Below are 22,389 nucleotides of genomic sequence, written 5' to 3'. Positions count from 1 at the left end.
TTCCCGCACAACCGGCATCTCAAAATACCGGTCTTCCAGCGTTCACTGAAATTCAAAGAACATCGCTTACAGTTAATTAACCCGTTCCACACTATGCGTGTTAGACCGACATGGTGGAGGACTTCTTCTCTCTTATTCGTAACTATGGTCATAGGTTGGTTTTAATGGTTTTGTTTCAAAGAACAGATGATAGACTACAGTTTGCGATGTATAACCGTTAACTCCCTCATGTCCGTAAGTTCCAGGGAGTGGCCAAACATGGTCAAAACTGACCAAACGGAGTTCTCTGAGGTCCTGCTTCCCTTTACAGCCAACTCCACATCAGATAATTCCCAGAAAAATTATGAAAGAAGTAACTGCTAAGCTCTATACAAAATTGAAGCATAGTTCAGAGAAAAAACGTTCAGTGGTCTGTGCTGGTCAATTGAAAATACCATGTCGGTTTTGACACGGTTGGACACGGTACTAAATAATTATTATTCTTCAGAAATTCATATCAATTGACAGAAGCATCGTACACGGTACAATAAACAATCAAAAGAAAGCCCATAAATTGTTGTATTAACTGACTGGACCATAATGGTCAGCGAAGTGACCACTGGTCAGCACAGACCGGAAACCCGAAAAATGCAATTTTTGACTAAACGCCATTAAAATAAATGTAAAAAAAATGCAAAACAGTTTTGTAATGACTGCCCTCGCTATCTTCGAAATGGCTATGACCCGTACTATCTACAATATAACCTCATAAACGACTGAACGTCGGATCGGAACAGTTGCGTGAACGGCTGTTTCGGCTATATTGGCTGTACTGTGCGTTTGCTTGTGTGCGGAGTGCTATTATTGGCAACATGCCTCGTCCTTCGAGCTGGCTACTCCATTGTTCATCGAACAATTCGTATTTTCTTTGCAAATTTTATCTTAACTAAACTGTAGCAATGAGTGAGAAGTCCTGTAAAAGTTATTTATCTCGCGCTAATACTCGGATAGTGACGCTTGTGCCCTTGCATCAAGCACACATTTTGACCTTCCGGTCCATGAGCGCCCATATTACGGCATGCCTTGTAACTTGTAGAAATCAATGTGTGCGACGCTGAGAATATAACGCAGATTTGAAGTGGCTTAGAAGTCTTGTCTTCTTTTCTCAATACCGAAATTTGTTGTTTTGTACATGTGCTGACGCAAGTATATATAACAGGCTTGGCAGAACTTTACTGACCTTGATGTGCTAAATTCCCGTATTTCTCAACAACTGGTCACTTGTAGAACAATTTGAAGAATTGACCACCGGTATATTAACGATGGTGATCATTTTCCGGAACCAGCCCGGCTCTTTATCTCTGCTGTCCGGTTCAGTTGTATAGCCGGATATAGCATTGCTTCCACTGCACATGTTACTCAAACTATGATCCACATTAGGGTTGATGACCAGTTGTTCCAAACATAAGCAGAAGTGACCAACTGTTGCGAAATATCCAACTACCACTTATGTAATGGTGCATTTTAATGATTTTTTGTTTTAAATTTTTCTTGACCACTGGTCATCCCAATAACCATCACAATGCACTTGTCGTAAAGTACGCATTGAGATCTTTCGTTTGAGCTATTGACATATTCTATGCGATTTTTTTATCAGTTGTTATAAACGGCAATGGATAACATGTCGGCGCAACATGGTTACCATGCGTGTTAGGCCGACATGGTCATCTCCTGCTTGACCTATGGTCGCTAAAATTTCAAAAAAATTTTTTTTTCTTAATTGAATTTTTCTGTCCCAGACTGCCAATTTTCAAAACTGTAGTGCCATCCCTTCTGGTACCCGGTTTTCCTGGGTTAAAGGTTATTATCATTATTGACTGCAAATATTTTTGTATATAGGTAAATAAGGCACATCCTGTGCCACTCAACAAAAACGGACACTGTAATTTACGGTCTTCTGCGTATTTCTCACCTGTGCTGCATATATTTACGATGTACATATAGGGGGAAATCGATTGCATACTATACACCTTCCCTGTACTGCTCCAGTCATCCGTATGGACTGCCACGTTATGGCTTAACAGAAGTTTTTAAAGCGCTGCATTTATACTTGTACCTGCACATTGATGCAGGTACAAGTACCGTGTAAGACGTTAGTGATAAACTGGTAATCAACAAAGTGCTGCGTAGAATTTGCTTTTTGTTGTGTGTTGCGCAGGCAGAATCGTTTGAGTGTGCACAAATCTGGTTCAAAACGGCACATTTACCACTTGAAATGATTCCCGTAATTTATTCTTCATTTTGCAACCGAAGTTGCGCAGAAGAAGCCACTTTTTCGCCCGAAAATTGAAAATCAAAAGGATGGAAGATTTCGAAAGCTCTCAAAATGTGAGCCAAATGCCGCCAAATCACGCTGCCGCACCGGGCGGAGTCTCCTGCTTCACGCGCCGGAAGTTCACAAAATTCGTTTTCTATAACGTTTAGCTATGAAATCTTTGTGAAATCTCCATTTAAAAAACAGAAAAGAGATTTTTAAGGAATACAGGGCAGTCTGAAGGTAATCACTCATACGCATTTCGAGATACGCTTGCTAAAACGACTTGTACCAATCAATGTGCAGGTATAAATGTAGCGCTTTTAAAAACCCCTGTTTACCCATGACGTGACAATCCATACGCATGACTGGAGCAGTACAGGGAAGATGTATAATATGCAATCGATTTCCCCCTATATTATTACGTTTACGTATTACATATTCACGAAGTACATGTTCACGATTCTCCATTACATACTACGCTCTTACGTATTAGTGGGTATGAGTCCGTATGACCAATGTGTATATGGGTAAGATGTACGCCGAAATGCGGTTTTTAGCTTACCCTTATATCTGTACATACAAGAAACAGCCTCGGCTTCGCCTCCACGTTTCTTGTCATCAACGGCCACTTTGTTTAGTTTTTAGTGAATATATATTAGAATAACATTTATATTTCGACGAAACATAATCGGTACATCGTATTAGCGCAAAAAAAACGGATCTTATATAAAAACACGGATTTTATTTTAATATCATTTTTTTAATCAGTTCATGATTCTCTCAAATCACCATTAATTTTCACAACTGAATCCAGGAATCTGTGAATCTCAACCTGATGAATCTGAGTAGTGGAAGCTCTGTCACTCGTTCGTTTGACGGGGTCTGTGCATTGGACAGTAGTGCAAGCTTGGTCCCCCGTTCACCTAGCGGTCTCCGTAAACTGGCAAGTACCGGCAGTTGGGTCACTCCTTCACCTGACAGAACCCATGCACTGGACAGTACCGGTAGCTTAGTCACCAGCTAGCTCGTTTGCCTAACGGGCTATTTGCGCTGGACAGTGCAGGTAGCTCGGTCATCCGGTCACCTATCGGGTCCCGTTCACCGAACAATACCGGTAGCTTGGTCACTCATTCGCCTCACCGGCTCTGTGCACTGGACAGTACCGGTAGCTCAGTCACCCGTTCACCTAAAGGGTCTCGTACACCGGACAGTACCGGTAGCTTGATCACCCGCTCACCTATCCGGTCCCGTAGACTGGGCAATACCGGTAGCTTGGTCATTCGTTCACCTAACGGGTCCCGTATTCTTTTCAGCAAAATCAACAGCAAAGTGTTGCTGGAACACTGCGATAATCATATACTGTGCTTCACCCATCGTCTGATTTTAAATTATATACATCTGCGGAATCGTGAACATGTACATCTGATGACCCGTCAACCGTCATACGATATGCGGCTGTTTCAGTATCTCCGTTTCGATGGCAAAATTAACCTCCTGCGAAATTGACATTTTTTTTCGTAATTTGGCATATTCTGACCCAAATCTCATTTTGGATATATGAGGTATCAGGCCTTTAAGGTTATCATTATTGGAGTAAATTCCAAATGTCCGAAAAACGTGTTTTTATGCCGAAAGCGGCAATTAAAAATTCTTGAGTAATTCCCACTCGTTACTACGAAACAGACTAGAACAGTTTATCAGCCCCAAAAGCTGCGCTCGTTTGCCTGCCCGCAAATGCCCAGTGTGGTGCATTTCCTGCTTTTTTGGTGCACTGCTTTTTTTGTCATAAAGCCAAAATGGTCAAATTAGTGACGGATATTGAAAAACATGCAGTAATTTCCAGGTTCCGAGCAGTATTTCTTTCAAGTGTGTTTATCTTCTTATTAAGCTGTGTATTAAGCTTACACAGTGTATTAACCCAGGAAAACCGGGTACCAGAAGGGATGGCACTACAGTTTTGAAAATTGGCAGTCTGGGACAGAAAAATTCAATTAAGAAAAAAAAATTTTTTTGAAATTTTAGCGACCATAGGTCAAGCAGGAGATGACCATGTCGGCCTAACACGCATGGTAACCATGTTGCGCCGACATGTTATCCATTGCCGTTTATAACAACTGATAAAAAAATCGCATAGAATATGTCAATAGCTCAAACGAAAGATCTCAATGAGTACTTTACGACAAGTGCATTGTGATGGTTATTGGGATGACCAGTGGTCAAGAAAAATTTAAAAACAAAAAATCATTAAAATGCACCATTACATAAGTGGTAGTTGGATATTTCGCAACAGTTGGTCACTTCTGCTTATGTTTGGAACAACTGGTCATCAACCCTAATGTGGATCATAGTTTGAGTAACATGTGCAGTGGAAGCAATGCTATATCCGGCTATACAACTGAACCGGACAGCAGAGATAAAGAGCCGGGCTGGTTCCGGAAAATGATCACCATCGTTAATATACCGGTGGTCAATTCTTCAAATTGTTCTACAAGTGACCAGTTGTTGAGAAATACGGGAATTTAGCACATCAAGGTCAGTAAAGTTCTGCCAAGCCTGTTATATATACTTGCGTCAGCACATGTACAAAACAACAAATTTCGGTATTGAGAAAAGAAGACAAGACTTCTAAGCCACTTCAAATCTGCGTTATATTCTCAGCGTCGCACACATTGATTTCTACAAGTTACAAGGCATGCCGTAATATGGGCGCTCATGGACCGGAAGGTCAAAATGTGTGCTTGATGCAAGGGCACAAGCGTCACTATCCGAGTATTAGCGCGAGATAAATAACTTTTACAGGACTTCTCACTCATTGCTACAGTTTAGTTAAGATAAAATTTGCAAAGAAAATACGAATTGTTCGATGAACAATGGAGTAGCCAGCTCGAAGGACGAGGCATGTTGCCAATAATAGCACTCCGCACACAAGCAAACGCACAGTACAGCCAATATAGCCGAAACAGCCGTTCACGCAACTGTTCCGATCCGACGTTCAGTCGTTTATGAGGTTATATTGTAGATAGTACGGGTCATAGCCATTTCGAAGATAGCGAGGGCAGTCATTACAAAACTGTTTTGCATTTTTTTACATTTATTTTAATGGCGTTTAGTCAAAATTGCATTTTTCGGGTTTCCGGTCTGTGCTGACCAGTGGTCACTTCGCTGACCATTATGGTCCAGTCAGTTAATACAACAATTTATGGGCTTTCTTTTGATTGTTTATTGTACCGTGTACGATGCTTCTGTCAATTGATATGAATTTCTGAAGAATAATAATTATTTAGTACCGTGTCCAACCGTGTCAAAACCGACATGGTATTTTCAATTGACCAGCACAGACCACTGAACGTTTTTTCTCTGAACTATGCTTCAATTTTGTATAGAGCTTAGCAGTTACTTCTTTCATAATTTTTCTGGGAATTATCTGATGTGGAGTTGGCTGTAAAGGGAAGCAGGACCTCAGAGAACTCCGTTTGGTCAGTTTTGACCATGTTTGGCCACTCCCTGGAACTTACGGACATGAGGGAGTTAACGGTTATACATCGCAAACTGTAGTCTATCATCTGTTCTTTGAAACAAAACCATTAAAACCAACCTATGACCATAGTTACGAATAAGAGAGAAGAAGTCCTCCACCATGTCGGTCTAACACGCATAGTGTGGAACGGGGCTTGCTTGATGAATGATAAAATTTTATATAACTAAAACAGTAAAGAAAGGGTAAAGTACAAAATTGCCGGCTTGTTCTCACTATTTTTGGTGGAGAAAATACGCGCAGTTTAAGTTTGCTGCACGAGCACCGTTTAATTACTTTATCTTTTTCATTACATCGTGCAAACGCTGTTCATCCAATTTCAGCAGTGTAAGGCGGCAAATAATGCGGCTTCACTGTTAATGGGTGTTCCCAGACATACTGTATACAATCATTCTGCTACAATCAATGCTGACTCCAGAGTTTCAGATATCCCAAAATGCTCATACAGATACTTGGATTATTGTCAGTATTGCAACGTGTTCTAGGTGTGCACTCGCTCAGATGTTTTTTTCAGCTATAAAAGAGTTCAAGCATTCAGAATTATAAGCCATTTATAAATTTTCATTAATAACACGAATGTGACACAACTCTGCTACATACACAGGTTCCGCCACTGACCTGGAAAAGGATTGCAGCAATGCGACCCACGACTTGCACACTAGAAATGCCACAATGCCAAAAGGCACGTTTTCCTTGCCTTTCCGAACAGATTTGATGACAAAGGAGGAATGTATTACCTTTGCGACCATCGGTGAAGGACGTATCTGCTCGCTGGTGTCGGACATCGACAGCTGCAACTTTACCACACAAGATTTCTACTACAAATATCACGCCCTGTCCAGAACCTACTTGGAAGTCGAATGCGAACAAGCGGATCGGTCAGACATAATGCAGTTAACACGCAACATCAGCAGAATTAGTCCGAACCGCGCTGTGACCATTGAGCTGGTGGAGAAAAGCGATCCCAGCGGCCATGTGCATTTCGACGTCATAGAGCCCATTCGGTGGCAAATCGTTGGGCTGACCGTTATTTCTAATACGTCCATGACAACGTTGAAGGTCTACGAAGCTGGTACCTTACCTCGGTTATTGCGCATCGAAGTGGAGTATGGCTACAATCTGGTTGTGAAAAAGAAGGATGTGTCCCGCATGCCGCAAATACGGATGATTTGCTTCAGATTGTCCAACATCAAAACACTGGAACAATACACATTTATGGACTTGCCGCATTTGGAAAGTCTGATGTTGGAGAAAGAGATTAGTCGTGAGTTGGACCTTAAGGAATGGTATGCTGGACGAAACCGCACCTATGACTCGAGGTTCATTACCAGCGGTGGTGTCCATAAAGTGTGGCGACTGCATTGCGGTTGCTCATTTGCCTGGCTACGGAATTTCCTGAAGCAGAAGCCACACAAATGTTTAACTTACCTCTGCTACAAAGCGAACACAGCTCTCCGTGATCAGAGTTTTGGCAGTAATGGAAACAGCGGGAGGCTTTTCGCTTTGAGCGTAGGAAGTGATTTTAGGCTGGTTCTTCTGCACAATCGGCCTGCAAGACTCCTTGACATGTCGGGATAAATGAGACGTTCCATTTCCGGACGTGTGCTTGAGAATGTCTTTGCATCCAGTACAGCAGACATATGGAACGATGTCTCCAGATTCAGTTTCGTAAATCTCCATAAAGTTCTCCCATGCCTTTGAACGCTTTCTAGTCTGCCGTTTTGACAGGCTTCCATCGTTCAAACCACTTGATATATCTCCGCGCTTATAAACTTTTGCAGAAAAAGAACGCAAACGCTTTTTACCAGAATCGTTTGTAGATGTCTCTTCATCGCTAGAAATCTCTATCGGTTCTTCCGACATTGTAAACGATGTGGAGTGTAACAATCAAATAAATGTGGGAATTACTGCACTTTCATTATTAACAAAACTGGGAGATTCTTCGGTTTGCAAACTTCGCATTTACTATGCAACTTGCCACTAATAATAGGTAGCTCGTTACACAGGGCGGGAGCCCGTTAAGAAGGCTACGTGCTGTTCGGCCGCCCATGTTCGGCTACTTATTACATAATACATATTGCATTGTGGTACTGCAATAAAAAATGGTTATTAAATATTTATTTAATTTCGGGTAATTCGGATTCATCACCAAATCCGAATCCGGTCCATTCAAACACGTCTAAACTCCGAAACCACTCCTAATCCGAAATTTAAAAATGAAAACCCGTCCAATCCGCTCCGAAAAACGGAGTGGGTTCGGAGTGGATCGGATTTCCCAATCCGTTGCAGGGCACTACCACACATTATTGCTCACAGAGAAGTGGGCGAAGTGTTCATCGTCGGCAACTATCTGTCACCATATACGCCTTCTTTAACGAGCTGGAACCCACAGATGTTCAGTGTGGATTGCGCACGGGAGCTGACATATAATAATACTCGCGTTGGCATGCAGTTTTCATACAATACATCTTGTTACAATTTGACTTGTAGCTGATAAGAACTCTCCTTTCGAGTGTGCTATGACAAATTACCAAATTATCATAGATTTATTTCATTTTAGAATATGCACTTAAAGTATGTATTTTAGCACTGTGGTGACCGCCGGTACCCGGGGTTCGGACCGTATGTGCTTCGCTTTGCCTTGGCCGCACTAATAGCAGCACCAACTGCCAAAACATCTCCCACCAAATTTGTCATAAAACTGGCCATTAACAAAGTTTCGGAGGCCAAAGGTCAAAGGCTTTGACACTTGCTAATTGTATTAACCTTTTCGCTAAAGCGTTTGCTTGCATCCGTTTGTATTTGTAGTACAAAGTGTGCGCTCTATACTGCGTTCAACCGGAAGTGATTTGACTTTAAGTAACATAACCAGCGCAATGTGGTGCAATGTGTAAATGACTTAAAAATCAAACGGAAGCGCTATAATACGGGGCTTGTAACGCTATTATCCTGAATCCAGATTATGTGGTAGACTTTAGTCAGTGTAAAGAATTTATATTTTACCCGAATTACCCTTGTCAGAATTATAAAATGATTTAATAGTAACTTTTGCATTAAATCTGGATATTACATATCCCCAGTAGTTACAAATATGAAACATTTAGATATGGATTTTTAATTATTTCATAATTCCATATCTAATTGGCTGCCAAATTCTTACCGTGGATACATTTTATGATAGCCTGTGGAGGTTTTGAGGTATCTGGATACACTTTAGAAAACATTTTTTGACTAGGGTTAGCGTCGGGGATAGTACACTGGTTGTCACTTGCAAATTTTACCAAAACCTAGAATTTCATAACTCGGTTGAACGGAATCGGTTGTTCATCCTAAAATCTTCCGAGAAACGCACAAAATTACTATGTTTAGGTCTAGGGTAATTGTCGTGGTTCAGAAAACATAAGGCTAGTATGACAGCTTATAGGAGCTAACGGATGCCGTTCCCGATGGGAGGGATACGTCGGAAGTTTATGCTCGTGCTTTAATCCAGTGCGCAATAAAACAAGAGAACTGAAGAGTTCGGTGCGTGCGTGAGTTGCCGTAAACAAGATGCTTGCAATCATAACTGGTTCAATACCATATGTATTTGTGTGCTACATTCCAGACTTTGCATGACAATACGAAAACGTTACCATAAACTATTGTTACGTTCAGATCTCCACTAGCGGTATGTGCTGCCCCAAGCACTGTAGGTAGCTAAGTCTAACGTAGAAATCCCGACGTGGATTTTGAGACTTTATTTACGAAACAGAATTTAAGTGACTGCTAGATGACTTCCAGTGGACTAAACCCTTTGTGGACCATCTAGCATTGGCAAGCTTGGCGCTTATATAGCCACATTCGGATAAACATCCACATTAAGAAACTACCGCTAGTGGAGATCTGAACGTAACACCATGTCGAGAATGAAGAATGTCCGTATTTTCGCCGTTCATCTTGCCTTAAGATCTCATATTATCATCTGACAACCCGTGTTCATAAGAAAATTTCACGTTTCGTAAATACTCGTACAACTAGAAACTTGCAGGTTAACCTACCGTATCTTCCGTCGTACGTTTGGTCCCCAAGTGTTTGTTAATACACCACATAGTGTAGACTGTAGCAATAGTCTGAGCCAGCAAACTTTATGCATGTACGAAAACGTTTGAACTTTGATGTATGTGTATTATTAAAGCGTCTGCATGCGTGCTTTAACTGATTTAGTGATATTCTCGAAAATTATGCAGGGGTGCTGTGCTGTGTACAGTACTGAAACGTGGAAATCAATGTTAAAAAATAACGCAAAGTAGCACTTTTCTCAAAATGCTTGTAATTGGATTATTGTCTGTATTAACAGTCGTAACAGGTGAGCATTCGCTATTTTGTTTTTCGACAAATGGTACACCGAAGCATTACTACCGTGCAAGTGGTAATTTTAAGATAACAAGCGAGTACTCCAATTAAATGTGAATATAACCAAACAACAATAATGCACAGGTTCCGGCATGAACCTCGAAAAGGACTGCCATCATCCAACGTTTGACTATGAGAAAACTGGATTGCCAAACACCACTTTTCCCTTTCCTTTCCGCACTGATTTGCTGACAATGGATGAATGCAATGCCCTCGCTGCCATAGATGAACGGCATGGCTGCGGACTGCTGCCAACCATGCAGCCTAACTGCAACATAACTGAACACGATTACAACTACAAAAATCACCCCTTATCCAGGACCATCTTAAGAATCCTGCAGTGTCAACAGAAAAAACGTTCCGATATGCAAGATTTTACGGGAAACATCAGCCGAATCAGCCCTAACCGAGCTGTTACCATCGTGCTGGCGGAGAAAAGCCGTTCGGTAGATTCTGACGTTATTGGACCCATTCGGCTCCAAATCGTAGATCTGACCGTTATTTCCAATAACCATTTCACCACAGGCAAGGTCTACGAAGCCGGCATCCTGCCCCGATTACTGCGTTTTGAAGTGTGCAAAGGCCGCAGGTTGGTTGTCTACAAGCAGGATTTTGCTCGCATGCCGGAAGTACGGATGATCTGTTTTGGCGCGTCGGTCATCGATCACCTGCAGCGATACACGTTTATGGACTTGCCGCACCTACGGAGTTTGATGCTGGAGAAGGACATAACCTTTGAACTGAACGCAAAAGAAATGTTGGCAGAACGTTCCTCAACTGGTACATATAAACCGAAGTTTATGAGCAACCGCGAAGTAATGGAGTTGCGACATCTGCACTGTGACTGCTCGATGACATGGTTCCGGAATTTTCTAAAGCTGAGACAGCTTCTTGCCGAAAGAGAAGTGGGCGAAGTGTTCATCGTGGGCAATTACCTGTCGCCGTATATTCACCCCATGGGGAGCCTGCACTCGCAGATGATGAGTGTAGATTGTGCGCGGGAACTAACTTACAACAATACGCGCGTCGGCATGGATTTCTCGTACAATACATATTGTGACAATATAGGGTGTCATTTCTAGCTTTTTCGGTTCGACGGTGTCACAGTGCGGCGTTCATTAATACAGCATATGAACAATGAAAACGTACTCAGGGAGATACATTTATTTTATCTTTGTAGCAATTAGGTGTAGTAATATTGTTGTGGGAATTCTAAAAACGTTTAACCACTTTCGTACAACTAATGTAGAGAATAAACTTCCCACTTCGAAGTATTTAAGGTTTAATTTTTTCATATGACCAGCGTCTATGCATAGTGATGAGATGGCAGTCTCGGAAATATGTAATGTGCGGAGTAGCTAGTGCGTTGTACGTATTGGATATGAATTAAAAACTAAATGAGGCATATGCAGGTCACCTAATGTTATCAGCCGAATCGTTGTAGTATACAGAATATTTTAGTCGTTCTAGTAGGCTGATATTTTGACCGGAATTCGACATCAAGTTGACCTAGCTACATGTAGGATGGTACGGTTGTCGGAACTGCTGTCAGTAACATGAACCGCATGCTACTTGTAACGTTTGCCCATTAAGAATGTCGAGGCCTGTAACCAGCATGAAGTAAACGGCACTAATGGTAGGAATATCAACTTTAACGTTTCAGGAAGTGCTTAGTGCATCGCCTCTTCACGGGTTGCATGGTACTATATAAATAGGAAAGTCTAACGTAAGGTCAAATTGCGGTGACACATGCTGGTTTGTTATTAGTGAAGCGCTGACAAAAGCTTGCTATATAAAACCGCTTGGTTCTATCAAATTTATGGCATCGTTGCCAATTCGAACACTTCAAAAATTGGCTGTATTAAGCGCTTAAACTTACGCCATCGCCACTGACTAGCGTTTTCCATAAATGAAGTCTTCTTTCAGCTCTTGAGATAATATCAGGCTGCCAAACACCGGTCTTTCCTTTCATTTTATAGCTCGTTTGCTCACAAAAGAAGAATGTGTTGCGTTTGCCATGAGCGCTGCAAAACGTATTTGCAGTCTTGTAAAAAACCTCGAGGACTGCGACATTACCGCACAATTGTTACTTTATATTACTACAAGTATCACACGGTGTCCAGAACATATCAGACAGTCGAGTGTCAAAAGGCAAAACGCTCGGACAGGGTAGAGTTAGCGCGAAACAGTAGCAGAATTCGCCCGAACCGCGGTGTTACCATTCGGGTACTAAAGAAAGGTGACTCAAGCGACCCAGCACACTGGGTCGCTCTGGAACCCAGTGGCAGCAAACTGCTGATATGACCGTTATCTCCAACTCGTGTCACATCGTTCAAGGCTTACGACGCCGGAATCTCGAACAGGCGATGACGTTTCGAAGTGCAGTTTGACAGCTCACATTTGGAAGTTAAGAAGGACTTTTCCCACATGTCCGAAGTACAGCTGATCAGCTTTGATACGTCCACTATCGACACACTGGAACGGTACGGTACAGGTTTATAGACTTGAGGCATTTGGAGAGTCTAATTCTGGATAATGAGATCGGTTTTGGGTTGTTCCAAAAGAAAAAATCAGGACTCTCTGCGAATAGCACCTATTGAGTCTGACTTCATCAGCAGCGCGGATATTCAAAGTGCGACGCCTGCATTGCGACTGCTCCATTGCTCTCGAAATTTTCTGAAGCGGAAACCACACATCATTAGTGAGTATGCGGTATCCGCCGTAAACCGTAAAACGGGCACCGCTTTTAATCAAAAGTACTGAGTTAGATAGAGCGTGTGTCTAACGAATTTCTGTCTGCTCCCTTGATTAAATGCGTTTTACGGCGCCCGGTTGCTTCCCCAGGCGGACATCGCAGACTCACTATTGTCCCGCGAGTAGAGGGCAAGGTGTTCGTCGTGGGCAGTTGCGTGTCGCCTTATGGGCCTTTCCTAAATAGTCATACCCGCCGTATGAAGATCGAGTGTAGATTGTGCACGGGAGCTGAGGTACAGTAATACTGGTGTCGGCATGCATTTCTCGTACAATAAGCAGCACATAATATTGCAACCATGATATTTATAGCCCATAGATCTATCTGTTCGACAACGTCACTGTGTGAAATCCATTCAAAAACAGATATCTAGAGGGTGAAAAATTTATTCTTACTGTAAATACGAACACTTGTAATACTCTGTACAAGCCACAAGGTGATAATATGAATCTGTTCTTCTTTCTCCAATTTTTAGATTTTTCTACCTTTGACATCACCTGCTCATAACAAAACAGACTCAATCCAGTTTTAAACCTTTGTTTACTTTTGCGGATAACAAGGAACTCGTAAACAAGAGCGAAAAAGTAGTACGCAATGTAAAATCAATTATTTCAGTTGCATGTGTATGCGATACAGCTGATAATTTCAGTATAACGCAAATTATTGAGACTGGCAAATCAGCCTTCATCGATGTATAATAATAATTCAAATAAATTCTCATTTATTTCGTCCAAACCAGACAGCACGAAGTAACGGACAACATAAGCCTAATCAAACAGTAAAATCTAATACAACTGCCTCGAGACACTTCGCAAAATTACCTAGTCAAAATTCTGCAATGTGGCATGGTTCATAAATTTCAGCCGGTCTCTTCCGTACTTCTTCTCGAACACATAGACCAGTCGGAAAAACGCCTCCACGATGTGTCCATTATTCATTTCCACGGTCAACTTGGAGCCCAGTTCGTTAAGCAAGTACCCAAATGGACGAATACCGGCATCTTGTCGTTTCCGTAACAGTTGCTGGATGTCATCATGATGGTCACATTGGCGTGTGTGACCGGCAAAAATGTCCCCCCTGTCCCCCCTGACATTTTTGCCGTGTCCCCCCTGCCACCATCGCCAAAATGGTAACCCTTTGGCCAGAATGGTGACATGGAGGACCTACCACGAAAAGCTGATTTTCAGATCAATCGGTGAACTTTGAAAAACTACCACCGGCGTTACCATAGCGTTACCAGTAAAAAAAAAACTGCCAGAAGTTGTTTGCTGAAGGAACATCATCGCCGCAACGAATTTAGTGGAGTACGGCATGGGGGACATTATTGCCGAAACGAATTTAGAGGTGTACGGCATGAGGGACATTATTGCCGGAACGAATTTATAGGTGCCCGGCATGGGGGACATTATTGCAGGAACGAATTTAGAGGTGTCCGGCATGGGAGACATTATTGCGGGAACGAATTTAGAGGTGTCCGGCATGGGGGACATTATTGCCGGAACGAATTACTAGCTGTCCGGCATGGAGAACATTATTGCCGGAACGAATTTAGAGGTGCACGGCATGGGGAACATTATTGTCGGAACGAATTTAGAGGTGTCCGGCATGGGGGACAGTATTGCCGGAACGCTTTTCGTGTGACGTGCCGCGATGGAACTGTTTGATTTTCTCGTACGCTGCCAGATCATACACCAGATCCAAATCTTCTGCCGGCTCCACGCGGCGTACCCCACTCCGTCCTCGACCAAATGAATTCTTTTCCTTCCGCCGTTCGGTGGCTCCAAGAATCTCCAGAAAGTGCTGGCAAAGATGGTGATCATGGGATCCTTTATGCCCACTAATCCCAGAAATGTCAGCGGAAGATCAAGACGCTCATTATTCCCGAATACGATCAGATCCCGCGGTACACCAACGTAAATCATCACAACGCCGAATTTCATCAGATCCTCCGGTGACCAACCGCGCAATCCAATGGAATCCATGCACCCGTTATTATTGATCATTTCCACCGTTCCGTCGGAAGTACTTTGCTTGGGTTTCTCGCCCTTGTTCAGCAACCACAAAACAGTGCTCTTGCCCGTTCCCTTAGGTCCCAAGAGCAATACGGAGTCCGTCTGACGAATCGTTCAAGTTCAGGCTGTTGACGAAATCGAACTTCTTCTCCCGGTCTTTTATGGGTCGCTCGACGAATGCCGCCAGGTATTTCAGCTGCGCTTGAACTTCTTCGTTTATCTTAACCAGCTCCTTAATACGTGCTTCATCCGGACGTCCCGTCATCAAAAACGCGAGCACTGAGACTCCGAGGAATGCCAAGGTCAGTGGATCGACCATGTTGCAAATCGGCTTATGATTAAAGCTTACGTGTACATATAATCGTCATGTTTGATGGAAAATGGAAAACCGAACAAAAAACAGTAAAAAGGGAAATTAATTCGACGCTATCGCACCGGTTCCGAAGTAGCTCATAAAACCACGAGAAAACTGCTTCCACTACTGTAGTGTGCCTCAATGTGGCCGCTTTCACTGTGTGAACCGTGTGCGGTTCGCAGTGATTGGAGCGCTGTCACGTTTGTGAGCTTGTCTTCCGTCTCCGGCCAACCCACATCATGCAAGCCGACCTTTGTCTACCGCAACAAAAGTTGTCGGCATACAGTATGCCGCATACTGTACCTTTGTTTTCTCCCGTAACAATTATGCACTGTGACGTATTTTTATACGTGCACTGTGACGTTTTATACGTAGCTTGCTGTCGGCCAATCAAGATAAAAAAAACTGGAGCAGCTGGATTTAAGCTGTTTTGCGGCATAGTGGCTGACAGCCTTGCCGCAAGTGCTCGAAATTGCATGTGAAAGAATTTCGATACCAATTCCGAGTACTCGGAATTCAAATTCAAGTATTTCCAGTTCCCAGTAATCTAAATATATTTTTTCAGATTGTCAAATACAATATTTGAAATTTAAAATGCCGTAATTTGAATTCCGATTACTCGAAATTCAAAATGTGGCAATATGAATTCCGAATATTCGAAATTTAAACTGCGGTAAAAATAAAATCCGAATATTCGGAATTTAAACGTGACTTTTCTAAATTTCGATTTCTTTGAAATTTAATTAGCACTAACAGAATACACTGGAATCATGAGATTCTTACAGTAGATGTACAAGCACTCTATATGTCTAACTGAGGGCGGTGTAAAACAGCAACCGTTATATGCACCCCTCCCACCCAGGTTTTTTAATTATTTTAGCTACATGAGCACCCCTTACCCTGTTTATTACTTACAGGTACTCATTTTAAAAATACTGTGATATTGCGTTATGTGACCATAGCACTACATCGTCATTGTTATAATTATGGTGACCACTCCGTACACACCCTTTCACACCCTTTTACTCCGTACACAACCTTTTGCGCTACCTTTCATTCCGTGCACAATCTTTTCGGGCACTACCTTTCATTCCGTGCACAACCTTTGACACTACCATTCACTCGGTACACTACCAGGCCACTCTACCTTTCACTCTATGCACTACCAAACTTTTATAATTATATATATATATATATATATATATATATATATATATAATTCATTTTAGATTGGAGCACTTCTGGCAACATTAGTGGCTGTCAAGCGACTGTCCAGTGTCCAGTCTACAGTTTAGATACGTCGCATCCGTGCTCATTGTCACGAAAAACGTTATCCACATTCGGCATCTACTGTTATCGTTTGAATGCTGATCGGTAATCTATGCGCAAGAAGCAGCCAGAAAGCGTTATAGGCAATGGGATTTTCTCACCCACCGCAGCCTGTCTCGTGAAAACTCAGCGTAAACGTGCATTGATTACTCAAATCACCTCTGCTACGAGGCGTGTGTCCCTTGCTTAGATAGAGCACATTTACCTTACCATACTAAGATAACTGTGTTGTCAGTGTCAACCACCAAAGATGGCAACGTCAGGAGAATTTGAAAAATCTGTTAATGAGTTGTTGATAACTTCAATTGCTAACATCGAATGGGAACAAAACTGTTCCAGGAATATCTTAAAAGATGTGGAAAAAATTCACAAGTTTTTTGATACCAAGTAAGTCAGGATTTAGAGCGACTGAAATAAATTAGAGCCATTTCTGTTTCCCATAGACATAGCATAGTAAGTATTACGTTGAAGGGGTCCACGAAGAGATCCTATAGTGTGTCTACGAGAAACTCAAAAAGGCTGCAACTTTTTTCAGTTGCTCTAAATCCTATATTACTTGGTATCAAATATCTTGTGAATTTTTTCTGCATCTTTGAGATATTGCTTGAACAGTTTTGTTCCCACATTCACGAGATGTGAGCAATTGAAGTTATCAACGGCTGAATCAACACATTTTTCAAATTCGCCCTAGCGTTGCCATCTCTGGGTGGTTGACAGCGCTGCACATTGAGTGCACAACACGGACACAGTTATCTAAGTATGGTAAGGTAAATGTGCTCTATCTAAGTAAGGGACACACGCCTCGTATTCAAAGTTATTTTCTGCTCGCCCACGCTGTACAAAGAGTTTTAATCTCGGAAAGATGAAAGGCCGTGTTTACTCACTGGATTAGATAAGGAGAAGCACAAAGTTGGGTAACTGTATTTTTGAGAAAAGTTTAATGATTCAGTACTTAATCGGTGCAGTATAACTGCCATGCAGTATAATTATCAAAATCGAAATAGGAGTACTGTACACCGTATCGTGTTAGCCGTGATAGATGCTGTATGGAGATTAGGTTTATTATAAATTTCAAATTGTACAAATACACAATAGGCTGTATAGCGGTTTCTTCATCGTCGCTTCACCGGAACGGTGTCTACATGACCCTCGTTATAATACAAGTGTAGCATGGCGAGCACGATAAACGCTCATTATGCAGTCTGTGCCAGAGTGGACACATCTAACGCTTACGCAGCGCAAACAAGCGCATTCAGTGTCACTAACAGTTGCGCAACGTAGATCATCTTAACCCAGACCTTCCAAAAAACTGCAGAATTTAAATTAAACGAACTCCTCGACGAAATAAGATTTCAGTCTCTCTAACATAGTCAGGACAGCACAGGGTGTACACTGTACAGTGCCTATCGTTTAGCCAGTGCATGTAAAAAATGCGATTTCATTTTCTGATTTGCATACTATTAGCGGTGCCGTCCTCTCTCCAGGGGGCAGTATTAAACACCGATCCGCGGTTCAACAACTGGCCGAGATTGAGCACCACTGACACGGTTACCCGCATTCCGGTTTACATCGAAACCGGTCGCTACAGTACGCATTCTGCCAACATTTCTACAGAAAATCGTAAATTTAAAAATGTGTTTCCGGTAAACTGAATCATGCTTGATTATTTTCAGCCGGGGCGGAAGTGCGCAATATACGAGAGGGAATATCGTTAATTAATGCCGATCTCAATGGATGTGTCAATTTCTTCGAGTTCACCACACCCGGCACACCACCCGGGGACTTCCTATGGATTACGGCTAATCTGAACAACGGGTAAATGATAAAAATAGTTATCATGTATTTTTTGCAAGCATTCATAACGATACCAATTCACAAATCCGTGTAATCATAAAAACTCACCCTAAATAACAGTAAATTTAATTTCTCTCTTTCAGCAAATTATATGCTCAAAACAAGTTTGCTTCCTCTGCCTTATCTCCCGGGGTTTATATTATAGGGAACCTACAGATGTTTTTGCAATTTAAGAGTTCAAAAAATACTAGGTTTTTATATATGGATTTTGCGATTTATAAATTTCACAAGTTTAGCTGCCTTTTATATTTTTGTTTGGAATGTACAGCGACTTTTTATTTTTATTGCGGTATGGCCAAACGTTTAACATAAGATGTTCCATAATGCACATGTTCCATAATCACATTACAGGACTCGACCGTTTATTTGCATGGCTATCGGCGCCCACGCCGTAGCACAGAACCGGCTAGGACAGAAACTGATCCTGGTATCGGGAGCTCCGGGAGGTTGTGTTGGCAATACACGAGAAGTCGTCAAGTTCCTGGCCAACACCTTAGGTCTTCTCAATGAATTCCAGCGCCTAGACCGACCTATCACCGTTATACCGGCCAATGTGGATATCTCACTGCAGGGATTCAATATTTATTCACCCTTCCAATCAACGCTAACGAATGTCATCGCCAGTCCCTTTGACTATTACTCGGTGACCTTATATGCGCCCGCGAAATTCCAGTCGACAACGGGTACCGGGTTGCCGGTGTACACCAACCCGGTGGATGCTCCGACGAATCAGAACTTTTTCATACCGCGACTGAGCCGGTTAGATTGTCTGGCGTTGGTGGCGCGGTATCAGTGTAATGCAGCCGTAACAACGTGTCCCGATCGTAAGTATTTGCAAACATACACTGTACCTCCGAGATAATTCTACACGGATTATTAATTTTAAATTAATTTTCAATACGTTACCGTACGTTTACTGCCTGGATAAAAAATTACTGCCTGTTCACACATTTGTACAGATACTAAGTACAGATACAAAGTACAAATTACCCGTATAATACTCATATTATTCGGTTATGCAGTAAAACGTGTGTAATTATTGCGGAAATACAATATTAATCATATAAATGTTTCTACTTTTGATGTAAATTCGGTAATTATTTTTGGAAATACTGTTGCCTTTTAAGACATTTATTCTGTTTTATTTCGTAGCATATGCGACCGGATAGTCAAAGACTCCAGGAACGTTCCAAAGAAGGCACGAAATCACTGAAATTAATTTCTACCATTGCTCACGGTCAAGCTCCCAAAAACAATCATTGTTCTTTCGAATGTTGTAAAAAACTGTTTTAAACCCTGCATAAATGCGATGGGTCTGACTTGAGTTGCAGTCTTTACCGACAGAAGTATGTATATAGATATACATAAGTTGGTTGTACATTTGTTTGTTATGAGCGTAATATTGCGGTTGCAAATTCACGGAGTTGTATCAATCAGTAATTTTTAATTTTAAACTAAAGTCAAACTGGGAATGCTACAATGGTACTCAGGTCAATAAACAGCTCAACTTCCTAGATGTTTAGAGTTTAGAGTGAAATTTTACTCTATAATGTACATGCATTCATTCATTCAAGTATCAGGAGCAGACAACCCGTTTAACAGGACTTCAGTGTCTGGTCGGTAAAAAATGCAACAAAAAATTCCAGAAGAGATTATTTAGACAGATTAACAGTTTTCAGAGCGAAAGTGAAAAAGCTAGCACCGCTAACACTGAGTATATGTGAACTACCTTTTTGAATCCGCTCAAAAAAACGTTCTTTAACCGCATGGCCAGCGTGCTTTCTCCGATTTTCTGTTTCGCTCTGGCTCGGATTCATTTCGGCTTCCGGAGATTGTACTGCGATGACAGATCTTTAAAGTCGATCAGTTCAACCAGGTAGGGCGGAAGTTTGTACACTTCATGGTTGTAGATCGTATACAACCAAACGGCTTCCGACTGCTTCCAACGGTCAAATACGGCATAAAATATGATATTAGCCGTACAGCGGAAAACACTGCACGTCAAATCAGTGATACAAATTAATTGTGCGAAAAATCCGGTACAATGTAATGAAAAGCCCAGGATATGACGAGCAAGCGAAATATGTTGAAATCAGATTGCCGTTCACCGATCAAAACCGGTATCTGTACAAGTTATGTAATACGTGGCAGTACTGCACTTCCTCTTCGTTCGGCAGCTACAGAAACGTGATATCACGTAAGCAAACAGCTGTTCATTACTTCTTTTTATTCGTCTGCAGTTTGTTATACACCTTGCACATTGCTGATCTGTTCCGCAAATTTGCTGTAAATAGATCATTTCTGCATCCATATTAACCAAAATATGTCCAGCATGTACATGCGCATTGTGGTGTCGGTATTGACATTGGCGATTATCATTACCACGGTACATTCCAAATGCAGTAATCCCGACTGTCCAGCACCCAAACCCAAGCCAGCCACTATCAGCGTAACCTGCAGTAAGGACTACATCATGACATCGGTTGGCGCGGCCAAATATCCTGTATGCAAGGACAACAAGGGGTGCTCGGATGGAAAGATTTGCTGTAAATTGTATACGGACAACAGCTGCGGAAAGGTCTGTGTGACACCGGACTGCTGAGCCTAATGCAGTTATATTCCCATGAAAACATAAAAATTTCTACGCCGAAGACAATGAACAACTGTCGCCAGCATAACGATATGCAACAACATTTCACAATGAAAGAGAACTCGGGGAGCAGAATTTTAAAAAATTATTTCTTATTACCTACTAGATATAAAGACCTTACTTTAAGTTTATTGGTGGTGCACAGTAAGAAGTAATAACACTTGCAATGCGGTCTACCTGTATCTCTGATGTTCCTGCATATAATAATGATTTTTTATTAATCTGTGGATTGTGAAATCAAAAGTTGAGTATAATTAATTGGTTTGCAAAAATCGAAATGCTGTATTACGTAAATTCGCTTCATTATACTTGACCGCGACCGCTGTGCAACAGTTCAGCGGTACGTACGTACGTATTAAACTACGGTATTAAAGAACCGTATTCAGTTTTGAGAAGTAGGTATGTATAGAAGTATTGAGAACCGTTCTTAACGCCTAACGGCATGTTTGCCGTTTAACAAAAGTGAATTAAACCTTCTTGAACAAAGATAACATAACGAGCTATAAGAAAAACTCTCCGGTCATTTCTTCCATGTCCGGCAAAGTGCCCATAACACCGAGAACATTACCTCTTAGAATCTGAATGGATAGCGCGACCGGAAGTCAGTATTCTGAATGCTGCAAACAAGTTCCTTCTAACAAGCATGCGAGGGGTGGTGGGTGGCCGTCACCGGTCGGCAGCAAGTATAAATATCCAACCATTTTCCTCGTGGCATGATGGAGTTTACGAAGATTACACGAAGCGTCTTAGCTAGCAAGCACATGTGTAACCGGATTTGTAGCTACATTTCGGCGTATATTACAGACAGATAACTTGCTGCCTTACTTGAAATATTGAAGTGGCTAGGTAACTTGTAGTCTACTGTAAAATAAAATTTAAAGCTTTCCTTGATTGTATCTTTCCTTGCCAAAAGAGGGGGAGATTGTCAATAGGCTTACAGGAGCAAAACGTGCGCAACAAATGTACCGGTATCAATTTCTGCTTGTCTGCAGTTTACTGCTAGTACATGGGAGGCCGGGGAACCTTGCCGCAATACACCGTGGAGAGTGTCCAGCGTTAACCGCGCGTCCTACACCACCGATGCTGCCTAGCATCACCCGTGGACCTGGTCCCGTCATCTGCGGGACCGCCTTTTCCATTATCGACGGCAGTTTTATTCCCGCTTGTGGCAGTGACACAAGCTGTCCATCCGATCAGAAATGCTGTAAAGTATG

The 22,389-nt window shown here is 42.0% G+C and overlaps 3 protein-coding genes and 1 pseudogene across 3 annotated transcripts; 3 read left to right on the top strand and 1 right to left on the bottom strand.

Moving 5' to 3' along the window:
* Positions 1-6,218: 6,218 nt before the first annotated feature.
* LOC129600062 (uncharacterized) lies at positions 6,219-7,677 on the top strand. Its single transcript, XM_055498453.1, has 2 exons — positions 6,219-6,316; positions 6,436-7,677. Exons 1-2 carry the CDS (start codon positions 6,268-6,270, stop codon positions 7,407-7,409), a joined length of 1,023 nt encoding a protein of 340 aa, XP_055354428.1. The 5' UTR covers positions 6,219-6,267; the 3' UTR covers positions 7,410-7,677.
* Positions 7,678-10,008: 2,331 nt separating this feature from the next.
* Positions 10,009-11,377, top strand: LOC129600047 (uncharacterized). The gene is made up of 2 exons (XM_055498438.1): positions 10,009-10,176; positions 10,308-11,377. Exons 1-2 carry the CDS (start codon positions 10,134-10,136, stop codon positions 11,303-11,305), a joined length of 1,041 nt encoding a protein of 346 aa, XP_055354413.1. The 5' UTR covers positions 10,009-10,133; the 3' UTR covers positions 11,306-11,377.
* A 2,419-nt stretch (positions 11,378-13,796) lies between these two features.
* LOC129600068 (uncharacterized) lies at positions 13,797-15,306 on the bottom strand (annotated as a pseudogene).
* A 2,744-nt stretch (positions 15,307-18,050) lies between these two features.
* Positions 18,051-19,926, top strand: LOC129600070 (uncharacterized). Its single transcript, XM_055498461.1, has 4 exons — positions 18,051-18,258; positions 18,345-18,486; positions 18,877-19,349; positions 19,678-19,926. Exons 1-4 carry the CDS (start codon positions 18,102-18,104, stop codon positions 19,692-19,694), a joined length of 789 nt encoding a protein of 262 aa, XP_055354436.1. The 5' UTR covers positions 18,051-18,101; the 3' UTR covers positions 19,695-19,926.
* Positions 19,927-22,389: the final 2,463 nt, after the last annotated feature.

The sequence above is a fragment of the Paramacrobiotus metropolitanus genome, unplaced genomic scaffold (assembly GCF_019649055.1).
Source record: "Paramacrobiotus metropolitanus isolate TYO unplaced genomic scaffold, Prichtersi_v1.0 Parri_scaffold0000162, whole genome shotgun sequence".
NCBI classification, from domain to species: domain Eukaryota; kingdom Metazoa; phylum Tardigrada; class Eutardigrada; order Parachela; family Macrobiotidae; genus Paramacrobiotus; species Paramacrobiotus metropolitanus.
The sequence above is the reverse complement of the archived record's forward strand: the minus strand, read 5'-3'. Positions and strand labels throughout refer to the sequence as shown.